The sequence below is a fragment of the Danaus plexippus genome, chromosome 10 (assembly GCF_018135715.1).
Source record: "Danaus plexippus chromosome 10, MEX_DaPlex, whole genome shotgun sequence".
NCBI classification, from domain to species: Eukaryota; Metazoa; Arthropoda; class Insecta; order Lepidoptera; family Nymphalidae; genus Danaus; species Danaus plexippus.
The window spans coordinates 2,250,977-2,270,255 of record NC_083543.1 but is presented as its reverse complement, the minus strand read 5'-3'; the positions used below and the strand labels follow the sequence as shown (position 1 = coordinate 2,270,255).

Genomic DNA, 19,279 nt, shown 5'->3' with positions numbered 1-19,279 from the left:
TTATTTATTTTATAATTTTGATTTAAAAATTATAAATTTAATTATAGTTATAGTATAATTAATTACAGGAAACATTACAAAACAAACTCCATAGAAAATTAAAAAGAATTATACATATTGCTTCGTCATTAAATATGACAAATTTCATTCTCAATTTCATTACAAATAAAAATATTTGCAATAATTTATAATAAAACTATATCTGAATATAGAAGCTAGACAACCCTAGATATGAATTTGGGACACGGACAGACACATTTCCTTATTTACTATTGTAGTAGACGGAACTCAAGACGTTTGACATTATTCTTTAATCAAATGAATTGCACGTGATCGTATCATATCGTATCATATCATATTATATCGACGTAAATATCATTGTACTTGCACAAATTTTTATATAAGCTTTTTGATAACAACCTATGTCATACTTCTTCCCCAATCGCTTACATTTTCTTCATAATATTTCCTTTCATTTCATTTTGTATGATATACCTAATTGAAAACCTTTTACAGTTGACCGAGTTTTAAATTGTTTTAAGTAAAAAAATTTTATCCGCCATAAGGAAAAAATCGAAAATGATATATAGAAATAAAAAAAATCTTTTTTCATTACAAAATTCCTATTATTACAATTTACAATACGATTATTAATAAAAATTTCATTATTAGTATCTGAACAAGCAGCAATACAGTCTAACAAAATTTAAAATGCAATTTTGGTATCAATTCTATTTATAAAGCTTTATATATTTTCATTGATACTAGATAAATAAAATTTAAATTCAAAATAAATCTAAATGACAGGCGCATAAGTTATAGAATATGTTCCTCAGTTGATTAATATTTAACACGTGAGTAAACAAGGTAATTTTTTAATTATACCTCTTGTCAAAGGAATATTTCTATATGAATACTTATTATAAGTATCTAATTATCTAATCAATAGGATTTTCCAACACCAATGCTCTATTAAACCTTACTAGATCAAGAGCATCATTGCAAGAGACGTGTTCGTTTGAAACGTTTTGATAAATTTGTTTCATTAAAGTTATCAAATATGGAAGACGACACTGTGGAGGAAATGTACGAAGCAACAACGAATTCAATAGATGATCTTGGTATGTCAAATAAATTTAAATTCTATTACAAACAGGTTAAAGTTGAATAACAAATATCCTTGTTATTTGTCCATTCTCTTCCAACTAGCTGTATTACTTGAAAGAGTAAAATTTTTATTTTTTTTTTGTAAAGAATAGTACTAAAATTCGAGTACGACCAAAAACTTTTATTTCTATACGTTACAGATTCATTAAATTGCTATGTAATTTTTTGTAACCATCACGTGTAGACCTGAACTCTTTACAAATAACCGTTATAAATGTACTGAATTTAGCGAAGCCAGTTTAACTGCGGGGGTCGATGCTAACTGGAGCGTAATAGCACCAGCAGAATTCCGCCTACGGACAAAAGATTCACTACATCAAAATAATTTAAATTATAATTAATAAATCATACATGAAAAATAAAGAAATTTAACAAATTATATACTTAGATATCGCTAAGTCTGAACAAACATATAAAATAATTTTAATTTACCACGACGTTTCGTTTATGGACTGTGAATGTGATATGATTAATCGACATAATATATATAGGATTTATTACAAATTCATTATTTTAAACACAGGACGCCGGCCTCGCTGACGTCACTAATGTCACTTGTTTCAGTACGTTCCAGATATTTTAAAATGAAACTTCAATTCTTCTAAATGTTCTTGTATTTCTCGAAGGTTCTTGATAATCACATTCTTCATGATCTGCACTCGCTGAACTCTGCAGTCCGCTGTCGTGCGTCCAGACGTCATATTTATACCAGAATTCAAACATAGTTATATTCTCTTTGATTTCGTTTTAATTTTAACAATAGTAACGACGACCAATAAGGTGTTATAATAATTGATGAAATTATAAGTTTCATTCAAATGAATAGAACTCGCGATAGTCTTACATTTCATTAGAATTTTTACGTTATAAATAGAATAATTACCGCTTATAATGAGAATAATCTTCAAAAGAAAACACGTTTTTTACAGTAGACTGTACTGTGCTCATTTTTCAAAAACAAAATATTCTTAATCTGTGATATTTGCTAATAAATACCAAATTTATAAATATAAAATAAAATTTCATATGAGGTGTTGTGGAATGTCAGGTTATTTACCGTAAAGTGTCCTGTACATAAGAAAAACAGAATGGGCCTAGTTCGACATTATCAACTAGAAACACAAGTGCTTTGTTAAGAACTTGGTGACAGCATTGTGTTCTGATAACTCATTGTTAAGTCCTTATCCTATATAAAGTCCATTAAACCGTTGGTGTCAGAAATTTTTTCAATACAGATTATCTCCTTAAAACGTCCTAAAGAGTTCATGAACTTCATGACTACGCGAACAATAAAATACTTATATTAAAAAACTTACGTAAAAATTACATAAAAACAACATAATAATAATAATTACTACTATTATAACTAGTGAAGCCTGAGAATACTAATTATATATTAAAATATATATACTCTCCTTCTACAAAATAATCTTCATATTAATATAATATTGTAAAACATTCTTTCCACTATTCCATACAAATCAATACCGCTATGAAAAAGTAAAAAATTATTACAATATTTGTTGTACTCTGCAGACTGATACATCATGACTGTACTTCTTCGTACACTAGCCATAATATGTCCTTACTTGTTAGCATATTAATACGTTACATTTGAACTAAATCCCAACTTGTACTTGTAGTTAGATCGTGGGCGTAGCGATTTTTGATTGTTTATCTTAAAAAGAAACAGCCTATTAAATCGTTCGTTATGCCCTCTATACAAACACCTGCTACGTCTCAGTTAGTAGCTTTGAATTTAATGATGTAATTTATCTATTGACTTCTAAATTTGTTGCCTAGTAAATCGAAGGGCAAATTACTAGATAGCTAATCCTTTCTAATTCATATAATAAATAGGTGATCTTCAATGTAATATAAACTTTCGAATAGTGTAACAATGTTAATAGTTTTGAGTTCAATAAAAATCTATTACTTACGAATCTCATATTAGACCAGTTATTAAATGTGTAACGAGGAGAAAATATTTTAAATTATACTTCAAAGTCTTCTCATAATGAACACTTAGAAAAACTTGTATGTTTATAAAAAAGATTTTTACTTTTGCATATATATGAGGAACTCATTACTGAGTAGTCACCTTTATATAAATTTATACATCAGCATAGTTTACCTATACATATGTATCTCATAAGCATACGTCTACTTTAAACTGCATGTGGTCCGTTAATAAACAGGCCAGGACATTGGTACTTATAGCATTAGGTTTGTTACTGGCTCGCGTTTCTATCGTACTATTAAATATAAATTAATTCTTACATAAATTACGAAAAGTAAAGCAGCAGTAGAAGTGAAGTACACAAGAAAATTCTTATAAGAATTTATGCAAAATTTCTTCATTTGATTATAGACTTATGTATTGTAATTCAATTAAATTTTTACGTCTAGTTATTTTCATTTATATAACAAAATTTTTGAAAATCGTATCCAATTTGACATCCTTAAATTAAATTCACTTAACAACAGTGTCGCAACTTACTTCTTTATGCGACACCCAGCAAATATTTATTCATTATATACGCATATTTACAACGTTCAAAATAAAACTACAAATTTAGTGTCAGAATTTGAATTTAAGAATATAAGTTTAGGCTTCAGTTAAAAATAATAAAAAAAAAAACAAACAAAAATACATTAACATTTTTTTACATTAATATGTAATATTTATTATACGCTTATTTTATATTGTAATGTAGTCAGAATACCGATTACACTTCAAAAGAGCTTTCGTTTGTTACCATAGCAAGGAAGCTTTTGTTTTATATTTACTATGTATACATAAAATATATTCGTATCACTGATGATTTACGAATAAGAAACGTTTAAAGTGACGGTGTTAATTATAAATATAAAACTCATAAAAAAAATAACTGTATGAAGTTACGCTTAGAAATACTTTTTCTAAACTCATTTTAACGGATATTGTCCTTGAAACTATTTCTTTAATTTCTTTAACAATGAGAATCAAAATCTCTTTAACAATGAGGAACAAGAACTAAACATACATAGAAATATCAGAAATAATTGATTTAATTATCAGTTTAAATATAAACACTTAACTTTTCACGAGAATTCGAAATATTAAAAATATTCAAATCCAAAACGCCTTTCAGCTGAATCTCACACTAAGCTTGCAGTTTCAAGATTACAATAAAATGTAATGTTAACTATAACTAGCTGTATATCGTATAGTGACAGTTGTGTCTGGCAACACAATACCGCCAAGAGCTCCCAAGCCCAGTTAGCACAAGCACAGCGAACTGCCCGCTCGTACGTTTGAGTGCACGTCATGTTCCGCCTGTTTAAATATATAGTGTATAGTGACTGTTTGTGTTAAATATATATATTTATTATCAACGGTAAGACGACAATTTTAATCTAACAAGTAAAATGTCAAACTAATCTATAATTGTTTAATAGAACGATAACTTTGTTATCGATTCGGTTTGAAAGTTCGAAGTTCAAAAAAATTTACTGCAACGAGGTCATTAGCCAATTCATTTATGAATTATTAGATAGACGTATGAATAAAAACTATGAGTCAAATTTTAAATTTAATTTCTCTTCCCCGGTGCCTTTGCAGTAAAAAAATATATATTTTTTTTACATAAAAATCTACAATACACGAATTTTATATTGGACAAAAAAAATAAGTAATTTCCTTATCAAAATATATTATCTAAGGCAAAAATTTTCACTAAACAGCCTTGACAACAATAGCGTTTAAAATAATATTTTATAATCTAAGCACATTAAATTGTAAAACACAAAAAAAAAAAACTTAACAATAAATCTCTATGTTTTATTTGTTCAAATAAAACGCATGTTTCAAACATAATTACTGTGCTAATTCTCAACAAAGAAATAGGTAACGCCTACGAAAGTAAACAACATTAGACTAATGATATTTTACAAATAACTAGGACCATAAACAATCCAAATGGCGGTCAAATATTTACAATATAAAAATAGTACAGCAGAAATAGACGCGGTGACATACTCCTTGTCTAACACATTCGAAAGGTTATCTAACGAAGTTTGGTATTGTGTGTGAAATTCTAAACATTGACTCTGAATAACAACTTTAATCTTAAGGCTGTTAACAGCTATCAACTATTGGTTGCTATACGGACTGTATCGGAAACATCACCTTGAAGTAAATCTTTACGAAACTCATAAAATAATGTTCGTTTATGATAAAATACTGAAATTTATGGTGATTTTTAAAGAAACAATGATGTATTTCGCAGTGCTAAAAGGTTTTTTCATGACATTATCAGATTAATGTATTTGTAACTAAATTATAATCTTAGACCATCTTGCTCCATTAACCTTATGAACGTTATAATAGAGTCACCATTTTTGCTATTTATTTAATGGGAAAAACCATAAAATTGGAATAGCTAATTATATATAATTTTTTTATGTTTGTAATATTTCTAAATTAGCTACGAAATTTTAAATCGGAAACCTGGTACTATCACATAATTTAATATTTTATAGACATTTATGTTATAGTCAAAATATTAAGTATGGACTCGTTCTTTATCTTATGAACTCTGAACTTTTAAGCGTGATAAAGATAATTTGTATTAGTTAAAACAGTCATGTTGATCGTCTCAGCGCAAGATAAATATGAAATATTATTTACTTAATTTTTCAAGTGTCCTTATTCTTGTTAAAGCTATTAACTTCCCCGATAATAGTCTATTTATTTTTGAAATTAGATTTAATTATTAATACGATATGTCTAACACGTAAATTTGTATAGCTGTCACGTTCATTATGAAGCCTAGAAACTTAAAAATGTATAAATCAGACATGTATTCAAGTTCAATGTATAACAAGGTTGATGAAAATATTGTTATTGACCAAGCTTTAGCCAAAACCCATTCTATAAATCATAAAATATTCCATTAACACAAATTGTTAGTTAGTATTTGATAGTGTAAATAATGTACCAAAAATTTTAACGTCTTTGAAATCTGAAAAAAGATTCAATAAATAAGGCATACTTCATTCTGCATCAATACAGTCTCCGTCAGTCAGTTATCTCCGTCAAGAAGATAGGAGGAATGTCACACCGATAAAATGGTCTTCGATAACTCGTACTATTTGGAAGATGTCCAGGTGTAAAAATGGCTTCGTGGCGTCTCAATGCAAGTCTGGCTGGGTAGTGCACAGGGCTGCCAGATTCGCATCGCCCGGTCGCTACATATCTCGAATTCCTTAAGAACAATTAAACATAAATAAGTAAATAACCACCCATTCAGTATCTTCATCGAGTAAGATGACTATGATGTAGTACTAAAATAAAACGGTGTGGGTGTTCCTTGATTATAATGACTGTTATTTGTCGAAATAGTTTTTGATCATTAGAACTGTGCTCAGTAGGTGAAGTGTATAGCTTGACAAACAGTTTAAATCTATATGGAATGTTCAAAATTCGACACATCTAATAATCGCGTTGTCAAAACCAACTATTTTCATCGTAGTAACTATTATTGACGTATTAACATTTTTTTCACATTGTACACTCTGTCGTTAAAACCGTTTTAGCCTCGATTTACTAGGTGTTTCTCGGGACTAATTCTTTTTCTTCGTTTATTTTTATTATAATTCCGAAATTCCTTTAACCCTACTTAACGAAAAATCTATTGACAGCGTATGAAAACTAAAATAATGTGGTGTATTTAAATACCAACTGATTTGACACGGTTTCCTCCTATTCAACATTTTTATTATTTACTAAAAATTATGTAAAATTTTGTTAAACAATGAAATCGAAGGTCAGATAGATTGACATATTAGAATCAGTTTACTACGTTTTTTGTTACTTATAAATATTAAAGGAAAAATCCATTGGAATTCCAAGCACCATCTCGTGTGAGTTATTATGTATTCCAACCAAGAAACTAATGCATTACTCTGTATAATACTTTCACTTAAGATAACAACGCGAAATTTAAAAATTCCAATAATGAGTTACATGTTCTGGTTATAAACGTAAGCATAATTCAGAGCAAGATATTTTATATTGATTTTTTTCAACAATATGTTTTATAAAAATGTACTGGAACGAAATTAAAACGTTACGAAAGCTAACTCAACCTTGAACCTCACTCGTCAATGTGACTGACACTGTAATTGTTCTTTAGCTTATGTGAAAATTAATTTACATATAAACTAACATATTCTTTGACTATGTTTTTTTTTTATACAGCGATATTGTAACCTTACATAACAATTGCTTACGATCTTTATCGTTACTGAAGTATATTAATATTTAATATATACGTGTACTGTAATGGTAACTTTTTTGCAGGTCCAGGTCCTGACAGCACGATGTTTAGAAGCGAGGAAATGGTGCTATGCCAGCTGTTCGTTCAGCCAGAAGCAGCTTATGTATCCATGTACGAGCTCGGTGAAGCAGGAATAGCCCAGTTCAGAGACGTGAGCTTAATAAAATATGTTTTATACGAAACAATGATGATTAATTAAAAACATTTTCGTATACCTTCATTCAAATTAATTTTATTATCTCATGCTTTAGTTTGGTGTCATTAGTTGAGTTGAGTATTTATAGTAATATTACTAATTTTAATTTATTACTTTATTACTCTAAAATAGGTCTACTACAAACAAATATTATAGCATTAAATCATTAATGCATCAGCATTTTGAGGGATAATTTATGTCCTTTATAAGAGTTCAAATAAGATATTTCTTTTTAAGGCATAAAGCGAAACAGAAGGACAAACGGACGTCAAACAAAATTTTTTAGACCGTATTTTAACAAATATCTCTATAACATACAATCACAAGTAGTGTACAAGGAAATTTATCCTTTATATTACAGTATTTTTGTTTGTATGTTATTATACGAGACACCTTATTTAAAATGGAATGATTATGTAGTATCGTAGAGCCGCAAGGTTAGAATATCATCTAACACAATTAAGAGTATTAGCTACCAGCGGAGACCGGTTGTAAGCAACTGTTTATAAACTATTTACATCTATCCTTTTCTTTCATACATTGAAAAGATAATCTACCTTAAAAGATTCGCAAAATAAAAAACAAAACATTTGCAAACAAATTAATATTTACCCTACTTAATCTGTAATAAAATTATTCCGATATCAATATTTCAGCCAATGAGTTTTGTTTTCAATGAATTGATATGACTTTAATGATTTTAAGAAATGATTTATGAATGTACATGTATGTTTATACATTTTAATAAAATTTTATTATTAATTATATAAAATTTTAGTTGAAATAGAAATCATCATCAGATGATTTATCATTGTTTATTTTAAAACAAAGTCATGGTAATGAAAATCTATTTCAAATCATCAATAACAGAATGGGATAGTTCTGGAATGAGTCCAAACTTACGAGGGAACCCTTTGGCTGAACAGATTAAGACAGATTATTTGAGCAGAAAATAGAAACGTATATGTCCATTACATCTAGTCACTATTGCTAAAATATGGTAAATATGCCAAAGTCTATTATTGATTTATTTAAACATAGCTATTACACACAGTGTCTTCTATTGAAACACCAAGGAAAAATTATAGTTAGACAAAATTATTAAAAAAATTACCCTCTTCATCGGAAATTATATATAAGTTTAGCGAATGAACAAACGAACAAACATTGCGAATCTCATATGTATTAGTAAGAGTTTTATGACTAACGCTTCCCCTTTCAAGCGCCCAGTAAAGTATTGGGATTGCTTACCTGAGTTGGTTTTTATCCCACCTATGTTTTAGACGTCTTAAAGTCAAAAGTGAAAAGTTATAACCGGGATATACTTTTACCAACTTCAGCTTCATTTACACTTAAAAAAATTTAAATGATAGGCCAAAGATATCCAATTAGAATCAAAAGTTTTATGAACGTAGAAGACAAAAATATTATCACTTTTTTTATGTGAAAGGTGGCAAACGAGCAGACTGCCTACTTGATGGGCAGTAGTGACTGTCGCCCATGGTCATCCGCAACATCTATGTTGCGGATGTGTTGCTAACCTTGATTGTTGAGAATAAGGGAGAAGTGGGAATTAGGAAATGACAGGAAAGGGTGAGAATAGGGAAAGGGCAACCGGCTCTCTTACTCATCGGACGAAACGCAGCCACTAAAGGCTACTTCACGCTCGTGAGAGGTGTACCTCCCCGGTCGAGCCGGCCCATGTTCGAGCTTTAGTAACTTGACCACATCTAGGTTCTATCACCTCAAAAACAACTTGGATATACATACATATAATACAATGTAATTATGTAGTTTATTAGAATATTCTTATTTTATACTTCTTGAAAATAATGTTATGATCCTACTATCGATTTAAATCTTTATTATATATGATATAAATCTCATAAATATATGAGAAACAAAAGGAAATCGATATCTTAATTGACGTGAAGTAATAAATTTTATTGTTGGCGTTTAACAAAGCGAAGTATTTTGACCGCGACAGTTGAAGGAAAATGTTTATACAAAACCTTTGAAGGCACAACATTTTTAGGACTATGTTATCCATACAATTATTTATTAAATGTCTGTAATATATTAATTGTTGAAGTATATTTTTTGCACATATCTTAAGGTTTGTAATATAAACGAAAATCATACCGATTCCCAAATATTTCAACTGAGTGGCCATTATTTATGCGGACTTTCCCCCAATTCGCGTGCCATCATAACGCAAAGGGAGCGCCTTAAGTCATGACAAAATCGATTTATGATATACATATTCAAAATATATTATGACATGCGTAGAAAGAACACACTCTGTGTGCGTCCATGTTTTTAATAAGTTAATGCAGTACCAACTATTTCATGTCATAGCCGAGTGTAATAATCCTTCCTTTATAGCTAAGAGCTGGAAAGTACTTTATATATGAATGTTCACATTGTTATATAGTATTCGCAAAAAATAAAACATTCATGTTGTTATTCAATTAAACTATTTTATTGTGTAACTTAAATAACAAAAACTAAAGAAAAATTTTCATATATTTTTTTAATATATTCAAAATTTACTTGTTATTCTCAAGAGCAATAAAGTAAAACGTAGCATTTTTTAGTTATAAAACTTGAACGGAGAATAAAATAACCTGAAAGCAACAACATCTAAAAAAATAAATATTGTAAATACATCTTAACTTCCATATATTAATAAACAAATAAACATAGGTTCTTGTAACAATATTTAATGTTCCTTTAATAACGTTCAGAAATTCACTAAACGTCTATTAAGACGTCATTACTGTCTAATCTATAATCATAATTATACGTAATGGAGATCGGAATTATTTAAATGGATTCCAAACATTGTGGTTTGTAATGTTTGTAATGTTTAAAAATATATTATTTAACAATCAAAAAGAGTTATAACTGAAGTTAGCATGGTTTGAATCGTAATCAAAACTAGGTTGATTTGTGGTTTTTGTTTCTAACGTACTTTTAATTTAAAGATGGTTTTATGTATCAATAAAAATACTGTCCTATATTATGTGTACAAAAAATCAGTATCATATAAGTTGTATGATAAAACATTTTTTCAAAAAATCTAGTTTATAATGAGATCTAAGACTTTCGCGAGTATTATTCATTTAATGAAATAAATATATTTTCGGATATACTGCGCGGATTTTATTATTTTAAAACTACATAATCCCGACGTTTCGATTACTTTTCAGCAACCGTGATCACGGGCAGACAAGAATGACGGAAAAATAATAAAATCCGCGTAGTAAATCTAGTTTATACTAAAATTATTACATCAGTCTCCTAACATGGGAAAATTTATGTAAAGATTGTGGCACAATTAATAATGATAACAAAGCAATCTTTATACGAAAGATAAAAAATTAAAACCCAGTAACCCTAGTTATTGCAAGTAATCCGTAGTGAAGTGACAGAACAATGAATTATACAAGTAAACACTTCATTTATCTCGTTACGTAAGCGTGATAAAATGTGTCTCATTGCTCATTGCCGTTTCAATTAAAAATAATTACATTGTACATGTTATATAAAAGGAGAAAATGAGAACAACCGCACCTCATTGAATATAAGTTGCATTTAATCATTCGTTATATTGTTTGTGAGTGACAAACAAAACAAAACAATAAGTAATCATGTAGAATAATCATATATTGATTGCTCATTTATTTCAAAACGGCTGAAATACATACGTACCTCAACTAGGGACGAATTTTTATTTTCAAATAAACATCGATTTTAAATTAATTTAAATAAATTGTATGACAATAGAAAATATACAGATATTTTTAGATGAAAAACTTAGAAACCATCCGTTTTTGAATAACCATTTAAACACAGACTAAGCCTATATCGATGTCCACTACCAGAGAAATTTCAAAGTCAAAGATTTTATCCCAAAAAATGTTTTCAATGTTATCGTTTCTATATATACGCTACCCGGGAATTCTAGTTTATGTATCTCTAACTCTAACCTTTAGGATTATGAAGTATTTTTAGATTTAATATTGTTACTTGGCACATCCGTTAATCCTACCGTAGACTCCTCTTAAATTACTAGACGAAAGACAAAGCGTACGGATGCAAGTACTTAGTCTTCGCTATATCACCATTAAGTTGAGACATTCATCCTTCCTTTAATCGTAACGAATTAAAGTATCTCTGGTGAATTTAAATTATATAATAACACGAAAAACTATTCGTATATAAAGAAAATAAAAAACATAATGTAGCCTACAAAACGTGTAAAAGTCATTTAATATTATGAGTTGTATATTGATAGATTAGATGCATGACGACCCGAGCTATAAATGGATCCAATAAAAGTTACGTAGATACAGAGAATGACCAATTGACGGTCTATTTTTGGCTTTAGGTGCGCCCTTTGCGAGTAATACGATTTATTGTTACATAATACATAATTATATTTTTACCAAAATTAAATTCGCACGTTTTCTGTAAATGGCATTAATTTGATATTATTCATAAGGCCTGTTTTGAATATCAAAATATAAAACCTAAAACAACTATGTCATTTGACATAACCGGATCCGAACTATTCGAACTATCACACCATTTTTCAAATGCCGGGCACTTGAACCATGAAGTTTGGAAATATTAAACGATGGTAAGATAAAAAAAAATTAAAACTTTTACAGTTGAACCCTCACGTTAATGATTTCCAACGGCGTTATGTGTCAGAGGTGAGGCGATGCAGTGAAATGGAGAGGAAGTTGCGTTGGGTGAGCGGTGAACTACCAGAACCGCCACCACCTCCGAAACATTCACCAAGAGTATTGACGCCGAGAGAAATTAATATACTAGAGGTAATATTTGCTTATTTTAAATAGTGCTATCCAGAATAACCATTCTCTGCCACATTTTTGTAACTACACATTTGAATAATAATTTGACAGAAATCAAATCTGTTTCAGGAAAGGATTGACTACATAGAGTCGGAAATTCAAGAAATTACGAGAAACGCTCAAAATCTAAAGACAGATTATCTTGCATTGATAGAACTGAAACTATTAATTGAGAAGACGCAAACGTTTTTTCAAGATCACAGCGCTCATAGAAAGATATCCGCTTCGGTTCAAGTATATAATAACGAAGGGGCGATAGGCCACTTAGGATTTATAGCAGGTGTCGTGGCTACTCCCAGGGTTGCCTCGTTTGAGAGAATGCTATGGAGAATATCGCACGGGAATATTTTCTTTAAACAGGCACAAATTGATCAACCACTCAAAGATCCAGTAACAGTAAGCAATAAATGTTAAAAACTTACTTCAAGAAATTTCTTTGTTCATTACGCAACGTTTACTATAAGTAAAAAAATATTTATTCATACCAAAAAGCAACAAACACATTTTAAATAATATAACATGTATTGATAAACTAAATGGCTGGTACCTTATTAAAGTTTTAGGTAAAAAGCAAATGCCAAAAGGTCATTGGCATGTTTATTGATTTCCTTGTTGGTAGTTATAAAGCGGTACATAATTTTCTCCAAGACTGTAAGTTCAAATAGATGATTTGAAATTATTCTCATTTTCGATATAACAGGTCACGTGATGCAAAAAAACTATGATAATAGTCAAAATTTTGAATAAAAACAATATGACATGAGAGAAATGAAATAAAAATTTTCCATTATAGGGACATGAGCTGCAAAAGACAGTATTCGTTGTATTCTTTCACGGAGAACAAATTAAGTTAAGAGTGAAGAAAGTCTGTCACGGTTTCCAAGCAACGCTGTACCCATGTCCGGCTACTTACAAGGAACAACAGGAAATGATTGCAGGAATTGGATCCCGAATCAAAGATTTAGAGATGGTTAGTTTAAGAGTTGAAACCTCTCAGCATTCAATGGATTCACCGTGCGGGTGCCGGTGATACAGTAATATATATTACAGCATATTTTAAGTATCATTAACATTTATGCATTGCAACAAATCATTGGAATATTTATTTAATATATGCCAATAATTCCATATAAAATTAATCTCCATAGTTAACCAGTAACGGCAAAACTAAGGGCGTTTGAAAATATGAATAAGTCTAACATCTCAATCTGATAAAAGATTATATTCAAAATAATCGTTAAATATATTTTGTAGGTACTAGAACAGACGGAGCAGCACAGAAGGTTAGTGCTAGCCAATATCGGGCGAGATATAAGCACTTGGATGGTGGCAGTTCGGAAGGAGAAAGCGATTTACCACACCTTGAACATGTTCAGTATGGACATTGTGAAGAAATGCTTGATTGCTGAGTGCTGGGTCCCTCGACAGGACCTGCACATCCTACAGAAAGCCTTGGACAATGGTGTGGTATGTTTTTGGCGATTAAATAGCTAACCTCCATAGTTCTAAACTATTTCTTACTTACTTACTATTTTGGCAATTTTTCTGATCTATCACTATAAAAGAATCAATTAATTTCGTTATTTTCTTGCAAAAACTTTAGTGAAATGGGTTATTTTTGTCATCAGAAAGCAAGCGGCAGTCCGATTCCATCGATACTACATCATGTACCGACCAGAGAAGTCCCACCGACATTTAACAGAACCAATAAATTTACACGTGGCTTCCAAACTCTTATTGATTCCTATGGAATCGCTAGCTATAGGGAAGTTAATCCAGGTAAGAAATTATTATTATTATCAAGCATTACTATAATGTTTATAAAACATTCCTTATCTTCATCGTCTGCTATTTAGCTACAATACAAAACCACTTATAAATTTTACAGTAGCGCTTCGAATGTCTATGATTAGGTCGGAAACATTTGAGCGATGTAATTATGATTGAAATCACAAATAAATAATAAATAATCGCTAACCAAATAAGCGACTGCGGTGTATACAGAAGGCCGCAGGTTGGATACCACTTACGACGGTCAATATTACGTATACATATATAATTAACTGAAATTAAATACTAAAACTTAAAACATAAATATCTATATTTTCGTTTACGTAAACTGAACTAAATAATAGAAAGACAAACTATCTTGGGATGCAAAAAAAAAGTTCGCGTCATATACCTATTTGAAATATATTAATTACACATTTCTGAAATTAAAATAAAATTGTATACAGATGTTTCATTTCATCAATTATCGTTAATATATATATTTATTTTCCATTATTTTCTAGCGTTGTACACGATCATAACATTCCCGTTCCTTTTCGCCGTCATGTTCGGCGACATGGGCCACGGTCTCATTATAACAATATTCGCCGCAACGCTCGTCATAAACGAAAGAAACTTCGCCAAAAAGAAAACAGACAACGAAATATGGAACATATTTTTCGGTGGGCGCTACATAATGCTGTTGATGGGAATATTCTCTATATACACCGGTCTGATATACAATGATTTGTTTTCGAAATCATTAAACGTATTCGGCAGCAGTTGGAAGAATGTTTACGATCTGGACACGTTGACGAACAGGAGTAGTTTTGATTTGGACCCGGCTGTAGCTTACACACAGACACCGTACCCTCTCGGCTTAGATCCGGCTTGGCAGGTGATAGAACTGGTCTTCTGACGAACAAATACTTTAAGCACTCAGTATATTGTAGTAATCTCATTTTTATTTTCATTTAGTTCGCAGCTAACAATATAATATTCCTAAACTCCTTCAAGATGAAACTGTCTATAATTTTTGGTGTCATCCATATGGCGTTCGGGGTAACATTGAGTGTGGTAAACTTCAAGTAATTACTTAATTATTAAAGAATATATTTCAATATTGTTATATATATTACGTTAAAATTATTTTTTTTTTAATTATATATAAATATTTTGTATTGCAGCTTCTTTAAGAAAACTGAACTGATACTGCTACAGTATTTACCACAAATACTGTTTTTGCTTCTACTGTTCTGGTATCTCTGTATACTAATGTTCATAAAATGGTTCATGTATTCGGCGATAGCGACAGGTACTATTTAAATTATTATATAATAATTATCAATAAATAAAACTATGCTTCAATATAACCCGAATATGTTCACCTTCCGACATACCCTCAAATTATTTATACCGAAATCCGTATATAATTTACTTCATTAACATTTATAAAAACAAATCTATACGCATAAAACTTTCCTCGAGAAGTTTACCTGACGACAACTCTTCTTATTTTCTGTCAGCACGGTTTCTAGCAATGAAACATTAAAATTCTTTTAAGGTTGATTTTATTTTTGTACCAGATCCAGCACTGGGCACATCCTGTGCTCCGTCAGTGTTAATCATCTTCATCAACATGATGCTCCTGAAGCCAGCAGAAACCGCTCCTCCTTGCCGGACCTTTATGTTCGATGGTCAAGACGCTATACAAAAAGCCTTCCTAGCCATAGCCTTTTTATGTGTGCCAGTTATGCTCTTCGGAAAACCAGTTTATCAAATAATCGCTGCTAAGAAAAAAAAGGTATTTTGTTATGTTTGTATACATTAAGTTAACTAATTTAATGCTTTTTTTTTCACTTAACGTGTGACATATCACTTCGCTGCCAAACAGTTTTGCAATTAGTAATTATTGAAGATTTTCTTTTTAATTTTATAAGCTTAACAATGCTTAAGTCATTAAAAAAAATAAAGATTCCGTTGTCATGTCAGATACAAAACATTCGCTTATATATTATAATAGTTTATGATTGAATTCAAAGAAATAATATGACCTCATCGTTGTCGTTATACTAAGAAGGAAATTTATAGATCATTATACAACAAAACGCTTTTACCAGCGACGTTCTTCGTTCTTATTGATTGATCGTAATTTTCATTGTCATTTTTAAACCATATTAAAACACAAGATTCATTGCACTACAGAAGATATAAGCAATACAAAAAAGAAAAAATACCTTTAGGTGAAAATTATGCACAAAAACGAGCTAAATAAATTAAATGAAACTTACATATTTCGGATGACTACGCGTATTTTATTACGAGACACATCTCGTTTACACGTTATCATCGCCGCTGCAAAGTAACCGAAACGTCCGGAGCATGTAGTTTTAAAAATAATAAAATAACGCGTAGTTGTCCGAAAATATTAGTTTCATTTAAATTAATACTCGCGAGAGTATTAGATCTCATAAAATTAATTAAGTTATCACCGCCAGCAATCCCAGCAAGGTGTCGAGAGTGGGGAGATTGAACCGAGTGAGGACGACGGCGGTCTCAGTGAAGTTCTCATCACTCAAGCGATTCACACCATAGAGTATGTGCTGGGAACCGTCTCACACACAGCCTCCTACCTACGGCTGTGGGCTCTGTCTTTGGCGCATGCGCGTTAGTTTATATTTCATATGCCATATCTAAAATACTCATATGACATGCATAATCAAGTCAACTATTTCTATTTTTAACTGTGCCAGCATCACACACGTATAAATCGATTCCAAGATATTTATAAAATACGTGCATTAATTTATCTTTGTTTTGGCTTATATGAGGTATAGGTTACTATAGGTTATAGACGTTTGTCTACATTAATCATTTATTATGAAGTAACGAAAATTATAAAACCTCTTTTTATTTTAATGTTTTATACGGATATTGCTTGCGATGTGAAACAGATCTTTATGATGGTAGTTGATTTTATGCTTTAGAACTATCAGCGGTTCTGTGGCAGCGCGTTCTTCGCATGGGCCTTAGTGGTGGTTCTCCAGTCAATGCCATCATGTTGTACGTGATATTCGCGGTGTGGGCGTTCTTCACTCTCGCCATACTTGTTCTGATGGAAGGCCTATCGGCGTTCTTGCACACCCTACGGTTACATTGGTGAGGTCAAAGCTATTTTGATATCAATCCTCATAACAGATAATTAATTCAGTAAGCCATTTTCAGTAATCAACTCTTTGTTAAAACTTGTATATATACAAGTATTCGACATTCTTCACGTTCCTGAGTTACGTTTTGCGATTTTCGTTCTGTCTCTAAAGAACATATGAAATGAATATCTCAGATTTGTAATCTCACTAACTAAAAATTCAGTCTTAGTTTAATATTATTTTTCGCCAGGGTTGAGTTCATGAGCAAATTCTACGATGGGCAGGGATATTCGTTTTTCCCGTTCTCCTTTTCGGCCATTCTCGAAAATGATGAAGAAGAGGTTCCAGCCAAGCCGAACGGTAGACCACCTGAGTGACATTACCTTGATTCAAGCAAAATTCAACTCGACTATGAACATTGCTTGGAAGTGAGACGTATATGGCACACGGAGCCGTCTTATAAATTAAAAAATGAATCACAAAACGCTTGAACCACAGATTGCCTTCTTATATTGTAAAAAACTCATTCGGTATAACTTTAACACTTCAGTGCCTTCTATTAGATAAGTAGAAATCAAACACTACGACTAGGATAAAGTATTATAAAGTTCAAGTAATGGAGTTTCCAAGCCGTATTTATAACACAAAAGTTATTTTAAATATAATCTACGGAATCATGTGTTCGTTTTTAATTGTGTTCTTTGTTATTCCTAGGATATATGTAACAGATATCACGGTGACTTTACTGATGGATGCTATGTAAGGATTATGTGTAAAATTTTATATTTCGCTTATATTGATATGTTATTTTTATTATAATACGAATAATTAAACTTAATATAAGTATTATTCGAATAGTCATCACTCGTTTGTAGCCAAAGATCTGTTGTATTTCTTTTGTTTTATTGTTGTAATGTAAATATCGCGTTATCAAATGTCTCGTTGTTATAATATCCACGGAGACCTCGAGTCTTTAACAGTCGAAACTTAATCTAAATCTTTGATATTCTCTATACGTCACATAAATATCCGAAACAAAAAAAATTATCGTTCACAGGACTTTATTATTATTGAGCCGTCGATTTAACTCAAGACTCACAAAACACGTAGCATTCGCCGAGCAATAATTGTGAAAAAACAGAGCACTTGATTTACAAAACAGATAAAAAAATATTATATTAGCAAAAACAAAGCCAAAAGCGCTTTCTATATAGATTGTCACAATTAATATTAAGCAATATATTATGTATAGAAAACGTTTGGACCGAAATGTGGCCTTTAAATAATATCAATATGAAATAAAACGAATATCAGGTAGCAAATTAGCAAATAATTTATTGAATCATACATTTTTACATACATTGAATGTACAATCGTGAGACATGCTTGACCATTCCTTAATAAACTTTTATTATTCTATGTTGTTTTCATTTTATATAAATTACATATTATGCTATTGAAAAAATAGCAACACCACGTGATTAATTTTATTTGGATTAAATAACATAGAACCTCCTCCGTTTCTGGCTGTACGTGATTAACCAATAGTAACACTACCTTAATATTAATCAGGATACTTCACATACAAAAGTAACAAATATAGTTTTAGTTTAGCTACCATATACTTTTGAACGTATTTTAATAACATATCATACGTTAATGCATTCATTTTTATACATAGAACTGTGATATTTAAAACGGTTTAAATATTTTAAATGGTAACACTGACATTTTAAATCTAATTTATTTTCTACAAAGTCTTATTTTCAATATTAGAATGAACAGGTGATA

At 30.4% G+C, this 19,279-nt stretch overlaps 1 protein-coding gene across 2 annotated transcripts; it reads left to right on the top strand.

The window, feature by feature from the left end:
* The first annotated feature begins 1,033 nt into the window (after positions 1-1,033).
* LOC116766638 (V-type proton ATPase 116 kDa subunit a 1-like) lies at positions 1,034-18,905 on the top strand. 2 transcript variants are annotated; one of them, XM_032656550.2, is made up of 14 exons: positions 1,034-1,121; positions 7,514-7,641; positions 12,363-12,530; positions 12,639-12,965; positions 13,363-13,539; positions 13,824-14,036; positions 14,198-14,348; positions 14,864-15,237; positions 15,318-15,427; positions 15,527-15,654; positions 15,926-16,143; positions 16,838-17,006; positions 17,327-17,498; positions 17,739-18,905. In XM_032656550.2, the coding sequence occupies exons 1-14, from the start codon at positions 1,061-1,063 to the stop codon at positions 17,863-17,865; spliced, it is 2,523 nt and encodes an 840-aa protein (XP_032512441.2). In that variant the 5' UTR covers positions 1,034-1,060; the 3' UTR covers positions 17,866-18,905. The 2 variants fall into 2 exon arrangements, with proteins under 2 accessions (XP_032512441.2, XP_032512442.2); XM_032656551.2 differs by lacking the exon at positions 1,034-1,121 and adding an exon at positions 4,393-4,547.
* The last annotated feature ends 374 nt before the right edge of the window (positions 18,906-19,279 follow it).